An 18,409-nucleotide genomic window follows, 5' to 3' on the forward strand; every position below is an offset into this window, starting at 1 on the left:
GGCCGATGAGAGTATTTGTAGCTCCGGGGAGAGTAAAGATAAAAAAAAGAAACAAAGTCACACCTCAGCCACCCCTCTCCCTCTGATAAATAACCAACAGTATCATATAAATCTTTAAAATGTTTTAGCTATATGTAATATAGTATAACTCTTCACTCTGACCCTGAGGCTGGAACACATAACAGGAAGTCAAAAGCAACTTTAAAGTCTTGTTTTGTTTTTACAAAAAGCTTTTTTCAGTTGCTTATTTTTGAAAGACATGTGTAGAGTTTTTAGAGATTTTAGAGATTTGAGGCATTTCTGCCAACTGTGATCCAAAACTGTCAAAGCAATAATGAAGAAATGCATTGTCTTCATTTTTTTAATTTTTTTAATAACACACAAATTTTGCAAAACATTGAACACAAGCACAGAGACTGACTGCAGATTTCAGATGAAAGTCTTCTGAACAATATATTCAGTCTTGTTCCTAATAAAGAGAAATCTGTTGTGTCAGTTCATTCAATGTGAGAATATACAGACAAAACTTGACTATAATCAGTATGACATCACATGTAAAGAGACACATTAGGTTGGTTACCTGGTGTTTGATTTATAAAAGAGTAGAAAAAACAACTGTGTTGTGAGTGTGTGGATGTAAGGTGGGAAAATCTTCTAAGGGACAACAGTCGACCTCTCTTCCTCAAATCCTAAATCTCATGAGAAAGAGAGAGAGAGCTGGAGAGAGAGAGAGTATATGTGTTGGTGCTGATGATGAACAACTCTGCAAACTCTGATGCAAAAAACATACAAAGACAGAAAGAAGTGAGGAGAGATGACGGCCTTCCTGCTCCCCAGCAGCAGATGTCACTGTGCTTAACATGAATGTTGTTCTGCAGTGGAACCACTGGATGGCAGCGTCTGACATGCAAAATGTGAAGCAATGAAATGAACTTTACATCAAAGTCTCCACCTCTCAGTTTTATCTGTTAACTTTGTCCACATTCAAACTTAAGAGAACTGAATCAGTTGGAGTTAGTTAGTTAAAATAAAGGATTCTGAATATTTGCTGTTACACTGCAAACAAAAAAGAACAAATAATAGACACATAAACACTTAATTATGTTTGATTTTATTATCTTTTGGCTAATTCATACAGTGGCTTTTGATTTTAAATGTAAAGCAGTAGGTTAAATATTACTCATGTTTCATGTGTGGAATTCATATTTACTGCTGGTGTTTTGAAAATCTCTTTAAGCCTGATGATGATGATGATGATGATGATGATGATGATGATGATGATGATGATGATGATGATGATGATTGTGACATTCACAAAACTGTTTTTATTTCTACAACATAAGGATGAAGTTTCCCTCATGACTCCTGTTCATTGAGCAGAACTGCAGCATTTATTTCTCTGTCTGTGTTGCATGTGTCCCACTGCATGGACTCATTTATGGTGGTGCTACTAAAAATATCAGTTGCCAGTTAATTACATCCACCTGGGTAAAATAAAAAAGTAATTGCTCCTCTGATGAAGGTTATAATGTTGAGTTTTTGTTGAAACTGTTGAGAGAGGTGATGATTCGTCTTTATGGTCATGTTGAGACTGCATTAGTGCTGATGTTGACTTGTATTGTCTTTAGAGGAGTTTCTACATTTTTATCTACCTCATTGTTCTAAATGGAGAAGAAAAGAATATTTGAAACACAAAAACTCAACATTATAACAGTCATAAAGGTGGATTTATTGCAGGACTGTTGAATTATCTGCATTAGTTTTAGCAGGTGTGTAAATTGTAGACAGCAGTATTTTTCTCACCTGAAAGAGTGAACAAGTTAACAGGATGTTTAGTTAAAAAGTCAAAGAGAAGATTCCATGTTTTCAGATATGGAGGCATAATGATTGCATGTGCAATACAGCACAATATATGCAACATGCAGCACTGTTATAGACACTGTATAAAACAATGTGATGAGGCAGGACTGACTGGAGAGACTCTGACATGCAGAGTCATGTTATATAATATTTGAAAATTTATATACATGTTTATTATCTTACAGCGGCTTTACTTACAGCTTGTTGCAAATAGTTAATTGGTAAATATTTGTTTATTTTAGGGCTGCAACTAATGCATTGTTTCATTATTGATTAATCTGTTAATTATTTTCTTGATTAATCATTTAGTTGTTTGTCCATAAAATGTTAGAAAATGGTGAAAAATGTTGAAAAAACTCCAAGTTGACGCCCACAAACGTCTTCTTTCGTCTCAACCAACAGTCTATGATGGAGGTGATGGAGTTTCTTCTTCTTCAACATTTTTTCAAATAACACATTAAAAATGTTGTTTAGTCATTGTTGTAGCGTTAATGTTACATCACCTGAAAAGCCAGAGAGCTGGCTGAAGGCAGCTCAGGAAGGTCTGCGTGTCAGAACCAGAGGAACTAATTACATTCCAGAGACTTCCTACAACTTATTTCAACAGTTCTGTTTTAATCAGACGACAAATTCAACACACACGTCAAATCAACAATAAATCAAGTTTATATTAATTTATTTCCTTATATATATTATATTTACTTTTACACAATTTAATGAAATGAGAATGTAATGAGATTGAACAAGTTAGTCAATAAGTGACAGAGACTGACAGGCAGAGAGGTGAAGGAGTCAGTTAAACTGTCAGTCAGATTATTTGTCATGTTTTCATCTTGTTGGATCAAACACAGACAGGAGTTATTAATATATGAATAAGACTGTACAGTTTCTGATTTCAGACACTCTTAATTTTCCATTTAGAAAGCTGCAATAGAGTGTAGACTCGACACAAGGTGGACTTGACTCTTGTGCCCTCAAGTGGTAGAAGACTGAACTTATCACTACTTCACTACTTCTCTCTTGTTGTCAATATTTGCTCTTTGAACTGTGATTCAGTGTTTCACTGTGTATTCATACAACAGATAGACTTTAATCCTCTTCAGATTTCATGAAGAATTTACTCCAGTGCCAAATTAACAGCATCTACTGGTGTCTAGTGGTTCTACTTGTTAAAGGACCAGTTCACCCAAAACTGCAGAAAAACATTTTGTGAGTAACCTCTTGTGATATGTGTAGTCATGGAGATAGTTTTGGTTTTATTTGTCCAGTGTTTGAGATGTCTGTCACCACACCAGTTCAATGGAATTTCATTTGTGGTTCTCACAGCACTGAAAAGTTACATTAAATTAAAATCAACAGCAGTGTGTTTTCTAGAAAGTGTGACTGTTACTGTGGATAATCCACAGAAAATACTGTAAAAAGATGTCAGATTAGTTTAGTAGAAAGTCTTTCCACTCAGAATTGTTGAGAATGTGTCCTGTGGATTGTCCAGAGTAAGTGGGGACATTGTTTTTAGAAAGACGTGATACTGTTGAAGTCTTTTAAATGTCACTTTTTAATGCACCTACATTGTATTGGGATGGTGGCAGAAAACTCAGAGACAGATATCTCAAAAACTGTGAAGATAAAACCAAAAATAGAGAATAATCCTCCAAATACCTGTAAACCACTCTGTGAGTCATATTTTATAACATTGTGTCATAATTTTATACAATTTGAATCTAAACATGTTCTGAGTCTGTAGTGTTGATTAATAATTGATAACTGCTGTTGATAGTCACTGTTGTCCCATAATGCAATGCACAATGGAAATAAAGGAACTACTGACAGCTGGTAAAGAGTGACACCATTGTTGTCAGTAGTGCAGCGGCTTTGATTACAGCTTTAAAAACATAAAACTAAAGTCATGCATTTGTAGAAGAAAACTTTATACCCAATATTTGTGAACTTATCAAATTTAAAATTGGTAATATTGATCCAAAGTTGTGGTTTGGTGTCAAATGTTGGAGATAAAGATATTTAGCCACATGATCTTTGTGCGTACAGTATATTATCACCATCACTTATCATTATACACATAACTATACTTTATGTCAACCTGTAAAAAAGAAGAAAAAAAAACACTGATAAAGCAAAACTTGTTTGTATCTTGTTTAATTCATTGTGTCAGAAGTTGAACATGATCAACAGAGCAGAAGATGCCACATTATTCCCACAGTTGGCTTGTTTAGACAATATTTAAACATGAGCTAAAAGGTCAGTTACAACAACATAAAGACTCTTATTCACTGACTTTTATCAAACACACAGCAAAAGATCAAATGTTTTACATGTTCCTATTAGAAATGAAACTGTAAAAATATTAAGAATAGTGATGACATGTTAGAAAACATCTGTTTCACATGGCCTTTGTTCTTCATCATCATCATCATCATCATCATCATCAACAACAGCATCAGCATCATTATATTTAGCTCATGTCATGTACATAGTTGTGTTACAAAGTGACTGAGGGAGAAAATGTTCTACTCATTAAAAAGTAAAATGCAAAAATCAAAAAATACCCCAAAAATATGTTTTTAAAAGATAACTTGACTTGTTCAACACATAGTATCTCAGAAAAAGTTAAACATCAACAACACATGAAAGGACGTCTCAGTATTTGTACATGAATCACAAAGTAATTTGCATCAACATGCAAACATTTCAACTAATGACAATTTATTTATTTTACTCTCCGAGAAAACATGAATAACTATTTTCATTGTAGCATGTTATGTTTTGAAAGAAATGTTAAAGAATAAAACTATAAAAAAATGTTAAAAGTAGTAAAACGTGTTACAAAACAGAATCTCATTACATGACCTTTGAATTACATACTGCAGGCCTTCATCATCATCATCATCATCATCATCATCATCATCACATTTTTATGTAAAAGAATAACATAAAGAAGAAAAAATATGGTAAATATTTAAAAGTCTGAGTAATTGTTTCTGTGCTTTCTGCCTCTTTGTTACATGTTCAGCTTCAGAAAGGCACCAAAAGTCAGTTGTATCAATATTTGTTATTGATTGACTGGTAGTACCCATTAGAAAGCCAACTGCAAACACTGAATGAACCATGCTGACATCTTCATCATCATCATTATCTTGCACACTGGTTACTATTCACATAGTCATATATCAATATGAACAAAGAAAAGAATAACAGTAATAATAATAATAATAAAAACTTGAAAAAATGAAAAACAAAACATTTGTAATGATCACAAACCAAAAAATAAAGATAAAAACATAAAACATAATTTCTTTTTTTTTTTACAGGATCTTTGTTGTACATCATTTTCTGTCATCATCATTGTCAACATCATTATCATGAACACCAGTCATTAATCATGAGAGAAGAAAACAAAATGTCTGTAATCTTCAAAAATTAAAAACAAAATAAAAAAGTAAAATAAACAGTACTGAAAAAGTTGATAACTTTAACTATTTCCAGCTCTTCAACTTTTCAACAACTTGTTCAACTCACCATTTGTCATTCATCATGTTCACCAGACCAAAGGATGCCACAGTATTCACTGTCAGCAGCTGCTTTAGTCTGTTTGAACCACAAAGTCATTTACATAAAAAAACAACATTAAAAATAAAACATGAAAAACAAAACAAATATGTTTGGGAAGCCTTTCATTACATTGAATTAGACTGAAGACTTATAGTTTTCTAGATAACATTAATGGTTCAGCCAAGTTAATCATTTGAATGGTATTGATCTTGAATTTATCTGACTGAATTTAATTGATCTGAACTGTTAAATGCTCCAAGATGTTGTTTTCATTTAAATACATTTGTACGTTGTTCACTTTATGTTGAAGGCGTCTTTTAACCCCTTCAGTGCTTGTTCCTTTGTGATTCTCCTCCAGGCCTCTGGAACATCAGCTGGCTTGGCCTCATATTCTTGAGCAAATCTGTCATTGTATTTTACCAGTACAAACTTCCAGTAGTCAGATGCCTCCATGCTGGGATCTGGAGGAATGTGCCAGTCTGGATAGTACTTGGTGTAGTCTTTGTAAGGATGCCACTCTCCTTTAGTGTCTGCATTTTTAAATCTACGTTCACTTTGTACATCAGTTGTACACAGTGTTTCAACCAGCTTATCACTGCCATCATAACTGTACCTACCAAGACCTTTTGGCCGATGAACAGCTGCATGATGCTTCTCGTGTCCTTTGCCTCCAGCCTCACAGGGAACTTTACAAAATGGACATTGTTTTCCACAACCAAACACTCGTCTGAAAAGCTCATCCTGTGGTTTGATTGGAAGTTTGCTCAGAGTCTCAGTGACGTTTTCAGACTTTGAGAATTCCTCCTGAAGCTGTTCTTTCAAGTCTTCTATTGACATTTTGAGGCTGTTGATAAATGGATGACATGTGCTTTGGATTTGAAACAAGGCGGTTTTTTCATCCTCCTCTGAAATTGAGATGTCTTTAATCAAATACTTCCTCATGTTGCTGATGAGCTCTGTGATGCTTTCATTGTTGTCTGGCAGTTGAACACCATCTGGTCCTTTTATGGCCTGCTCTAAGGCTGCTGTGATTTTGTGAACTATCACCTTCAGATTCTCTTGTTTCAGTTTGCACAAAGTTTTGTTCTCTAACATTTGTTGCTGGATGTGCTGAAATATCCAATCCTTCACATATATTTCATAGTTACAAATGTACTTGACCAAACTGTCAAAGTCTTCCTTTTGCAGCAACTCCTCCTGAATGTTGTACTGGAAAGGGGAGCGGGAACTGAACTCTGCTGAATGACAACCTGTCAAAATTTCATCCACAATGTTTATTCCCAGAGATCTATTGATGTACTCTTCCACAGCAGGTTTGATACAAAACTGGACAAAAGTCTTTGCTTTGCGCTGACAATCATCTCTCTCTTTGTATAAATCAAGAAAATCTGTCAAGTACTGAGTCTTGTACTTCTGCAGCTGAATTTGAGGATCATTATCTGACAAGAATTTTTGGTGCATTTTGAGGAATTCCCTTGAGGCAATGCCACACATGTGAAATTTCAGGTCAAACTCAAACTGCATATTTGTTTTGTGATGCTTGTAACTTTGATCAAGGTATTCATCTATTTTTTCAAGAAGATCCCTTGTAAAAGAGTCCTGGTAATCTGTGTATGTCTTTGCTTTATCAAGCACAAACCGTGTGCAAGACTCAATGACGCTGTCAGCAAACTTCTGCAGATCTCCTAGTCGAATCAGATGTTTAAACTTCTCCATATAGGAGTCAGTATGTTCACGTCTGGCTTTAAATGGATCCTTCCCAATCTCCTTTAGGTCTGTAATGTTTTGGAATTTCTCATTAACATTCTGATTTGAGAAATTTCCTCTCAACTGTTTCAGGACACATGCTGCGATATCTCGCTCTTTCAGGCCAGACACATTTTTAGTGGCTTCAGTCCACATCTTTTCAAACTTATCTCTAAGCTGTTCATCAGACAGTTTATCAGAGTTTTTACAGTCACTCAGGAGCTTCATGACTTCATCTTCAACCCCGCCTCTGTATTTCTTCTGTATGTCTTGAACTTTTTTTGAACTTATTTTCAGCTCAAGTGCACAATCCAATTTATTGTTTACTGAATGTTTGATTTCCTTTGCAACACTACTGATGCTGTTGAAAAAGTCAGTTTTGTGTTTTTCTATCAGATTTACATTCTGGTCTTTCTTTTTGTAGTAGTTTGTAAGTTTCTCCTTCATTTTTCTTTCTTCAGATGCTATTTTTTCTGACATCTGTGATTTTTTTGATTCAACCAATTTGCTCCAAATTCGAATATCAGCTTCATTGTCAGAATTTAAGATTTCCATCTCTGCATCTGTTTGCCAGGAGAGGATTTTTTTTCTGAACTGCCATTCCCATTGGCTGAACTCTTTGCAAAGGTTGTCGTAGGCCTGAGCCACAAGAGTGTTTCTGAAACTAAAGATGAAGTTCTCATATTTCACTGCTTTCCAGAGACTTCTGATCCATTCTAGAAACTCTGGGATCTGTGAGACCTCATTGCTTTGGTCTGTTTTCACTGTTGCCAAAAGATTTTTCTTTAAATCTGCTACAGCTTCACTGTAACCTGTGTTCACTGGTGCCATCGGAGGGGTTCCATGCCAGAGTCCTGGGATGTTCCAGTGGTTTTTGTCTATGTCATAGTCCAGCACATCTGTGAATGCTTTAATAGAAGGCTTTTTTTCCATTTTAGCTGCAATTTGTGTCATTTCATTGAGCTGGTCCAAGAGCTTCTTTCTATCTGTTATGGTCTTTGCATGAGCTGAAACTCCAGAAACATTTTGATGCACAAAATGACAAACTGGCTTTTTACCAATTTCCTTCATTCTCAGGAAAGCGTGAGCTGCAATTTGCAGGATGTCTTTCATTTCTGTTGAGTTCTCCATGGCCAGGTTGATAATGGTGACATCACTTAAACCAATCACAAAGGTTGCCATCTGGTTGTCATGCACATAACTTTCATCTAGTTCTGCCAAATCAGGAGATTTTAGACCCTCTGTGTCAATGAGAACTATATATTCATAATTCAGCTCATGTTTCATGTCCTCTCCAACTTTGAGGAAAAGCATATAAGCTCCTCTTGTGCATCTGCCACTGCTGACAGGAAACTGCACACCAAACATGGTGTTGAGGAGTGTTGACTTCCCTGTACTTTGAACACCCAGCACACTCAGTACTAACAGTCTGCTCTTCCCTCCAACCTTCTTGTGAAGCTCCGTCAGCACATCTGTCACCCATCTCTCTGGGATGTTGGAAGCATCTCCATCCAAGAGCTCTAAAGGATATCCATCCAACAGCATTTCAGCAGCCAAACCAGGGAGATGAGATATTTCATCAGCAGTGTTTCTTGAGCCAGAAACTGAGAACTCATAGATGAGTCCCATCTCTCTCATGTAATGCTCTACTCCTAAAGAGCTCTCCATCAAATCTTGATCTAACTTTGCAATGAGTTCGATGTCTTTCTTCTCGCATTGCTCTTTGAATTTGTTGCGCAGCTCAAACAGTTTGCTCCGAGAATGTGTATCAAGGTTAAGTTTCATCCACCTAAGAAAAAAATCTCTTTTCTCTTTGTCTCTTGTGGATAAGGATTCAATGAAACTTGTCATTGCTTTGGACAATTTGTATTTGTTTTGGTCATTCCTGATTTTTTGTTTTTCTTCCTTTAGCTGTGATTTATATTCTTCCAGTCCTAGATCACCAGATTTCTTCAATCTACACTCCTCCTTTTCTAACTGTGATAACCTTTTCCAGTTATCTCCCTGCAAAGGAAGTTGTTGTTTCTTGTAGTCTGGTATAGTCCGAACCCCAATTCCTTTCATTATCTCCTCAGCTGCTTTCTTTTGTTTGTCACTTGTGCTTTCATCCACAGATAGACCAAGTTCAACAGCTATTTTAACCATATTGACAATGTTCAATGTGGGAGTTTTATTTGGCAGTGAGGTCTTGATGGCTGCACAAAGTTTCTCTGAAAGCTCTGCAACATTTACCTTTGAGTCTTTGGTTTTCATGCTGCTTTTTGGTAGTTCTAATTCTTTCCTTATTTTCTTGACAAACATCATGTCCTCTCTAGAGTTGTCCTTGCAATTAACAACCAAGAAGAGTTTGGATTTCACATCTTGAAGAGAAGTCAGAATCTTGCGCTCATTGTCTTCAACTTTGTCCAGGAACACAAAGGTCGCAGTTGACACTTGATAAAGAAAATTGAATTGGTTGAGTGACTCACAAATGTCTCCTCTCAAATTGGCAAAGGCAACTGGTCCTGGAAATATGTCAAGTTTTTCTTTGCCACAGGGAAGGTACCAGCAAACCTCGACCAAACCATTGGCAATTTCTCTTTTAAGTGCTCCTCCTTTCATATCTCTGTGTATGAAGATGTTGTGATTCTGTTGGCCACGACTGAGAACATGATTCAACATCTGTGACTTGGACAAACTACAGTTTTTCATCCTCACAAAGGTAAAGAATGGTATATTTGCTTGGACAATGCTGTCTTCAACAAATCCTTTTGATTCAGACAAATCATGTGGACACCACTCTTTGACGATGTCTCTCAGAGCCCACAGCATCAGTGAACACTGACTGTTATAACCATGAGGCAACAGCAGTGGGACAGAAAACTGGCACATTGACATCTTGAGGGCCATTTCCTGTTGCAAGAAGCTGTCAGCACAAAGAAAGAGTGCGACTATGAGGTCGAGAGGGTTAACCTTGTTGTCTGCAGAGTCATCTGTGTCTTTGTCAGAGTCACTGTTTCCCTCATTTCCTTCATCTTCATCTTCATCTTCATCTTCATCATTGTTTGATAAGTGTGTACAGTTTCTGCATTCTGCGTTGATTTGAAAGAGTTTCCTGAGAAAGCACCATGGTATTTTCTCCAGTGATTCATCAGTTTCATCATAAATGCTGTTTTTGTTGATTTCCAGAAGAGACTGAAGAGTGAGCTTGTTGGGATAAAATTTCTTCGGTCCAAGTTTGGAGAGAAAGTTGAAAAAGACTATGAAAGAGAAAGAAAAGATCACTTGCAAAAATTAACAGAAAAATTAATAACCCTCTATGACTTTATATGTAATATAAATCTGTTTACTGTCACATTGTGGGGACTCCACTACCTAAACCAATAAATTTTAAGATGAAAACTTGATGTTATCAAGGGTGTCTGATAACCAAGGCTAGACCCAAACGCATGACTCACAGTCATTTTCCAAAAAACAAAGTCTTTACTTAGGCAGGTTTGGTACACAGGCAGGCAGTTAGAGAAGGCATCAAGACACAAAGGGCTAGGTGAAGACAGAGTCAAAAAACACGAAGAAGACTGTAACAGGAAAAATAATGCTGGAATGCTTGCGACAATGGCTAATACGAACTGGCACAGGGAGCAGTGATCACACAGACTAAATACACAAGGGGAGTGAGGATAATAAGACACAGGCAGATGACATTAGGGGATAATGACGAAGACAGGAGCGGGAAACACACAAGGGCAGGAAGTGGATCTGAAACCAGAAGAGCGTTAGCTACCAAAATAAAACAGGAAATGCAGAACTAAATTGGAAAGAAAAACAGAACATAATTTAAAGACAGGATGAGCCATGACAGATGTAAGGTTAGGGTTCGGGCAAGGAAATTAATGTAAATGAATGTACGTGTGTGTGTGAGAGAGAGTGAGAGACGCAGATGCACACAGAGGGCCACATTTACTGCAGCTTTTGCACCTGTTTTTCAAGTGTAGATGTGACACATTTGGCCCCAAACATATGTTGTATTTATCAAACAGTCATACCAAGCTGAAACTGCGGTTTGCAAGTTATTTGTGTGACTGTCTGAAGCGTGTTCCTCTCTTCTCATTGTATATACATTTCAGAGAAGATTGCGTAAATAATAGGAGACATGTTCACAGAGGTTGATTATGTATTTTGCTGGATTTAAGGTCATGTAATATGCAACTGTCAGTTTTGTGAGGAAATTCTGGCCTCTGAAGGCCAGTGCAAACACAACACAAATATTTAATTAAACATAGACTTGTATATCTAAAAAAACTAAAAACTATTACAAACAAAAATTAAGCAATTAGGCTTTTATTAATGAACACAATATAATTAATAGTTTTTTGTTCAATAAACTTGAAGTTGACCATCAAGGAACAGTAAAATCTTTCCTTTTGTTGAGACATTAAAACTCAAGTGTGTGTTTTTCTGAATTTATCTCAGTATTAACATCTATATCAACACCATCTTCACCTCCACCTGCTTCACTGTGAACTGATGCTGCTCAGTCTTTCTCTCTCTCTCCACCTGTTGAGGTGACTTTGAGGTGTTTATTTTTTGCGACTTTGATTTGTCTCATCACTTCATCTCCTTTTTGTTTCCCATTAACATGTTTATTTCATCCCCATGTATTAATAATTAGATTATGCTAAAGATTATAATATCACAATTAAGAGTTAATAATTGATAAAGCAAATGGCAAGTAAACTGAAAATAATTTGTTTCTTTTATTACACAAGTTGAACGTTACAATACACAAACAGTACTTCCAGTACTTTTTGTGGGTATTTTAGGTCTAGACAACATTTCGGCCAATGCGTTCCACCACTTTTGCTCCCCACAGACTGTTTATGGAAAACCAGAAACATAAACGGAAACCAGAACGTTTCAGATATCAAATCTTGTCCCTTTCCTTCAGATTCTGCATTCGTATGCCGATATCTGTTTATACAGATTAAGAGTTTGCTTACCTGGTGAACCCTGCACCACACCGTCTTTAGGCTGCTTGTGAAGAAAAGCATGGCCAAATTCCTGAGCAATGATCTGGAATGAGTAGAGAATAAATGCTCTATAACTGAACACAATCTGCTTTATGTAAATTCAGGCTGTATCAAAGACAACTAACTGTGCTCTCCACCTGTGGTGTGAGGAACTTCTGTATCCTACAGGAGAGGAAAGATTCTTCCAGTATGCTGCTGACTGAGGGCCTCTCTGTGGGGTCGTGTTTCAACAGCTGTTCCAAAAGAGAACGCAGTTCTTGGGAGTAGTGATTAGACACACGAGGGTAGAGGCCACGGACTATCTTCACCTCAATGTGCATGCTATTGTCAGCATTAAACTGAGAGGAAACACATTTAGTACACAGTTATAACCACTGCAGAAAAAATGAAGAAAGGAAAGATGACCCATTCTTGTTTGTCAACTATTAGACATACAGAGAAGAAATCTAAATCAGTATGTGAGCATTATAATGCTGTGTAAGATACATTAAATCTACATGAATTAGTAAACAGCTCACACACAGAATACTTACTGCAGGCTTAAGAGTGCACATTTCATTCAGGACACAGCCGAGGGCCCAAATATCACTGCAGAGGGAGAGAAAGTCAGAGGAGAGAACAAACAAATAGACAAACTGGGATCAGTTCTGAGGGTAGATTTACATTTATTCAATAACAGTCACTTGCAAACATATCAGACTTTATCAGTTATTGAACGATAAAGTCCTAGACTTATTTTAATTTTTGTCCCTGAGATTCTGGTTAATTTATTTCATTCAGTTAACTAAAGAGGATCAGGTTACATGCATAAATGCATTAAAATAGTTTAAGAGGAAATCAATACTACAGTAACTTCCTGTTGTAGATGTAAACAAGCAGGTTCACTCAGTAAAGAGGAGACATGATACCTTCACATCTCCCAGAAACCTTCACCTAATCCTGCATGACTCACAGTCAGTTCAGTGGGGAGAGAAATTGTCCACTGGATTACTGTTAAATGTTAATTTACACAACAAAAGAGACAAACACAACGTAGAGCATCAAGTTAGTACCTTTTGTTGTCATATGGTTTGTTTTTCCAGATCTCTGGTGAAAGGTAAAGTGGTGTTCCTGTGAATGTTGTTGCCAGTTCTTCAGTGCTGGAAATGAGAAGAGAATAGAAAGCAGACTGTATTATACTTTACTATTTCCATTTTAATCTTGGCTTTATAGAGATCTACAGATTCATTCAGATGACATTTTACAAACCTGTTCAGCACCCTTGAAACTCCAAAGTCCCCGAGCTGTACAGTCCCATCTTTTGTCAAAAATATGTTCTATGCAGACATCATGAAAAGACATGTAATGTCATTATAATGAGTTTATACAATACAAATAAAAATGCATCATCACTGGGACAAGATCATGTGGTAAATGAAGCAATACCTCTGGTTTAATGTCCCTGTGGAGGATTTTTCTATCATGGATGTGCTTTAGTGCCAGACAAATCTGCACAAACCAGTCCAGGATCTATGAAAGGCAGAGAAACGTAAAGCCACACTTAAGAGTATCAACTTTCACTATATACATAATTTGTAATTCTAATTACTGAAAACGCCAAAAAATATAAAAACATTAAAGAAACTAAATACATGTTAAAGACATATACAGTGAATAGGAATAGTGAGTGTTATATGATGAATTCAATCCACATGTTGAACAGTTTCACTCTAAAGATTATCAGGTTTATCCTCAACATTCATGATTGTCTTGAAGAGTTAGTAGCTTACTTGATCTTCTGAGAAAAGTTCTCCTTTCTGAGATTTGATCTTCTCTAAGAGGTCTCCTCCCTCACAGTAGTCCATCACAATACACAGATGGCCCTCCTCTAAAAAGATTTTTATACAGCATAAGGAACATGCATGAAAACACGTGTATGCATCAGGATATTATTGCAGTGGATGATCTCTGTGATTCTTTGAGGTTACAGCTAAGATCTTGGATCATTTATACCTTCAAAAGACTCTTTATACTGGACAATGTTGGGATGACTCATGTTGGTGAGGACTTCAACTTCTTTTTGAGCTTTCTGCCTCTCTTCAGGTGACATCTGTAAAAGTGAGAGGGACAGATAATGTGAAAGAGCAACGTAGTAAAGAGGAGCTCAAATCAACACTGATACTATGGAATATTATGCAAAGGGTTCTTACTCCAGATATGTCAATCTCCTTGATGACATATTGGTGTCCATCCTCTTTGGATTTGACAAAGATGGCCTTTCCAAATCCACCTTTCCCAATTTTCTTCACCTTTTCATACTTCTCCATGTTAGTGGAATGACTGCCACCTCATGCTGGTTCTGCAGAGAGACGAAGGAGCATATTGTAAAGCTGTGCTTGAGCTGATCAGGCTTTGATAACAAGAACTTAAGAGATTGTTAAAATGTAATTTAATTCACTTCAGTCATTTGGATTGTATATTGCTTTTTAAGAGTACAATTCAAGCACTTTTCAAGCAGTTTCAAGGTACCTAAACCAACTATTTCAGGAACTTTTGAGGGCTTTATCATCACATCTAAATTGTTAACATAAATTCAATTGCAAAATTAAAGTTTGTAGAATTTCTTTATATTCACAGCAATCAATATGTATTGTCACTTTGTTTATTTTACCAGCTGCTCGTATTAACTTTGTTTTTATGTTTTGATCGTAATCATTTAATGCTTGCTAATTTCCAGAGTAAGGGATCGAGAGAGGACTTATCTAGCTGTGAATGACAAGTGAACACAAGAAAAATAAATGTATCTCAGAACCCACAGCATCAGGGAACACTGACTGTTATCACCATGAGGCAACAGCAGTGGGACAGAAAACTGGCACATTGACATCTTGAGGGCCATTTCCTGTTGCAAGAAGCTGTCAGCACAAAGAAAGAGTGCAACTATGAGGTCGAGAGGGTTAACCTTGTTGTCTGCAGAGTCATCTGCAGTGAACAGGTCAGAGTCAAACAGATAATTGTTATCCTCCTCATCCTCATCATCATCATTATTCTCATCTTCATTATTGTTTGATAATTGTGTACAGTTTCTGCATTCTCCACTGATTTGAAATAGCTGAAAAAGCACCATGGTATTTTCTCCATTTACTCAACAAGTTCATCAGAAATGCTGTTTTGCTGAAGAGAGACCTAAGAGTGAGCTTGTTGGGATAAAATTTCTTCAGAAACACTTTTTGTGCCTGCTGGACATCACACCCACTAAGGTTTTATTACAGAATTTCAGAAGAAAAGTCAACATTATGTCTAGATAATCCAACCTAGTCACCATAACTCGATGAAGTTCTCTGTGTATTTTCACTCACATTCTTGCACGTTTGTGTGATTCTGTGAAATATTTAGATGAAAAAATATAGTTTGTCTTCTAATTTTAAGCTGCAAGGTACACCTAAGGGGTTGCCAAAATCAAAAATCAAATTGAGAGAGTTAGTTTCCGAAAGCAAATAATTTTTCCTAAATGTAAAGTATTGATTAAGTCATCCTTTTTTTAATGAGGGAATAAGAGAGAAAGATTTTCAGAAAATCTTTTTTCAGATTCAAATCAGATTCATTGTTGATTCAGATGAGCAACAGATACTAGATTAGAAGCAATGGCTTTAGAGATCATGAACACATCATCAAAATGTCAGACCAAAAAGAGTTGAATTTTAGAGCAAATGAAAACACTTAAGCTTAAGGTTGCCTCAGCAAGCTAGTATCATCCAGAGACACAACTTGACAGGTTTTGTCTAATTTTATTTCAGAAAAGTGGAGTCTGTGTAGTATCTTGAAATTAATTTGACTAGCATTGTTTGAAACTGTGTGTGTGTCCCTCATATATCATGAGGAACAGTGGCCAATAATGGCCGGGGGTGTGGTCGACACGAACAAATAAAGGCCGGCCTCAAATACAGACCGGGGAGGGAAAAAACAAGGATGGATTGAGGCCGTATTCAGACTTAATCAGGTGTTGCTGCGCACAGCTGTGGAGTTGTATCGTGGTGTGCGGGGGTGTGGTGTGTTTATTTGTGCTCTAGAAAGTAACTGCTGAAACAATTTGATATTTTTTTTATTGATCTGATTCACTGCTTTCTTACCAGCTCCATCTCTTCATTCACTTTCTAGCCCCCTCTTCCTCTTTTTCTCTCCTCTTTTTTCAAAATGAGATGGGAAACTGACAGCAAAGCCTAACTTTACTTTTAACGTTATCAAATGAAAAGAAATGTCCGCCCTGCTCCTCTTGGTGCCTGTTATAATGTGACTGTGGTTTGTAGCAATGTACAAGATGGCGGTAGCTATATTTGAAGTATCATAAAGGACCTGTGCAAGTGTCAGTGACAAAATTTTCCATAACACCAATGCCACAACACTGTAGAGAGCAAACATGGCACCCACCTGACGGAAGTTTGACGTCAAATTCAAAGAGAGAGTTTTGCAATATGCGGAGGAAAATTAAGAAGCGAAAGCTGCAAGACATTTTGACACTGACCCGAAAAGACTCAGATACTGGAAAAAACAGAAGCGTGAGCTGCTGTTAACTGACAAGAGGAGAGCATGGCTAGCTGGAGGTGGGAGGAAGAAAGTTAGCTTGGAACATTAGAGAGACAGCTGATTGATATTTGATATTTGACTGTGCTGTTAACTGGCTATTAATGTTTATATCCAGCGTAACCTCAGATTTGTTTAGTTTTTAACTGATACTGGCCATATTTCCCCTCCAGTACTTGACTGGTCATACTTCACACAAGTTATATTGAAATATTTGTGTAATGTTTCACAATAAAAGTCAGGAAATGAAGGCTTTTAATTTTATTAATAGTGTAATGCAGTAACAAAAATTTAACAGAGCAAACGGAAGCAGATCAGAAAACAGGGAGGCTTCATACTAAAATATGAGCAAATATACTTATCAAACAGAGGGAATTAGGAATAAAGGCGTCTCTCTAATATAAGCCTGCTTCCAATAAAGGCCTGGTACCCTCTGCAGTTGAGGTAAATAAAGGCCCCTGCCACTATTAGAGAAAATATGGTATGTCAGCAGGAGATCATACAGATAGAATAGAAGTTTTTTGCAAGTAGGTGTTTTTTTAAGATAATTGTTTGTAACTAAACTTGTGTCAGTCTCAAAAGCTGTTAAGTGTTTTCGTGCATAATCTCCTAATTGAAGATATCTTAAACTATAACTTGAGATTTTATATTTGTGCAAAGGTAGCAAAGGTATGGTCAATGTATCGGTTTCCTACATTACCTACCTCATTACATGTCTTTTCATGCAAAAATTTAAGGGATGTATATTTCAAAACCTCCACAGAAAGAAACTGAACTATTTTACTGTTTTTATGGCTATATACCACTAGAGGTGAACTAGAAAATGTGTTTTCAGTGCCATAAATCCATTTATAAAGAACGTGATTCCATATGGTTCTGCCTTGTAATTAGCTAATGGAAAATTGGCCTTAAATCCTATACAGTAGTCCTGAGGTGCAGAAAGTATAACATTGGAAAACACAAAGCATTACAGAAAATATAACTTTGCTGGGAAGAAAACTGCATAGCAGAAATGATAAAACTGCAAACAACACAACCTTACAGAAGACACCATATTGCAGAAAATATGACATTACTGAACACGTAACGTTGCACCAAACAAAACCTTTGTGTTTTCTGGAATTGTTGTATTGTGCTCTCTGTTTTTATATTTATGCTTTGCCCCTCAGATTTTATACTAATTTGTATAGAAAATCAGTTGCAGTGGCCTGACGCAGTTTATGGAAAATTATTGTTCTTCAGAAAACCATTCTGTCTGTCTGCCTTTCTTTCTTTTTTATTCTCTACCCCGTGTTTTTATCACTGAGCCTGATAGCATCTTGCTACACAACACAAGAGCAACAGACTCTGATCAACAACCTAAATTAACTTTCCTGCTAAAATCTCCTTATCTAGCTTACAAACATGAACACACATCTTGTCCTGCAGTTTAGCTTGTTGAATGAGCCACCAAACAAACATTCACCGTGGAAAAGTGTGTTAATTAGCAGTTTATTACATTACATCAACATTAATTTAATTACGTTATGTGATTTTGCATAGAATTGCCATATTTTGATATTAATTTCAGAAAAAATTATTTGTATTAAATACCACAATGTTGATTGAAGCTACATCACACAGCCCTAGTATGCAGTGTAACAGCTCTCTGACTTTGCACTGACCCT

At 36.4% G+C, this 18,409-nt stretch overlaps 1 protein-coding gene across 1 annotated transcript; it reads right to left on the minus strand.

Moving 5' to 3' along the window:
• Positions 1–5,627: 5,627 nt before the first annotated feature.
• Positions 5,628–15,411, minus strand: LOC121903228 (up-regulator of cell proliferation-like). Its single transcript, XM_042420063.1, has 2 exons — positions 14,974–15,411; positions 5,628–9,975 (listed from the first exon to the last, which is right to left on the minus strand). Exons 1-2 carry the CDS (start codon positions 15,286–15,288, stop codon positions 5,722–5,724), a joined length of 4,569 nt encoding a protein of 1,522 aa, XP_042275997.1. The 5' UTR covers positions 15,289–15,411; the 3' UTR covers positions 5,628–5,721.
• Between the last annotated feature and the right edge of the window lie 2,998 nt (positions 15,412–18,409).

Source organism: Thunnus maccoyii, chromosome 1 (assembly GCF_910596095.1).
Source record: "Thunnus maccoyii chromosome 1, fThuMac1.1, whole genome shotgun sequence".
Taxonomy (NCBI): Eukaryota; Metazoa; Chordata; class Actinopteri; order Scombriformes; family Scombridae; genus Thunnus; species Thunnus maccoyii.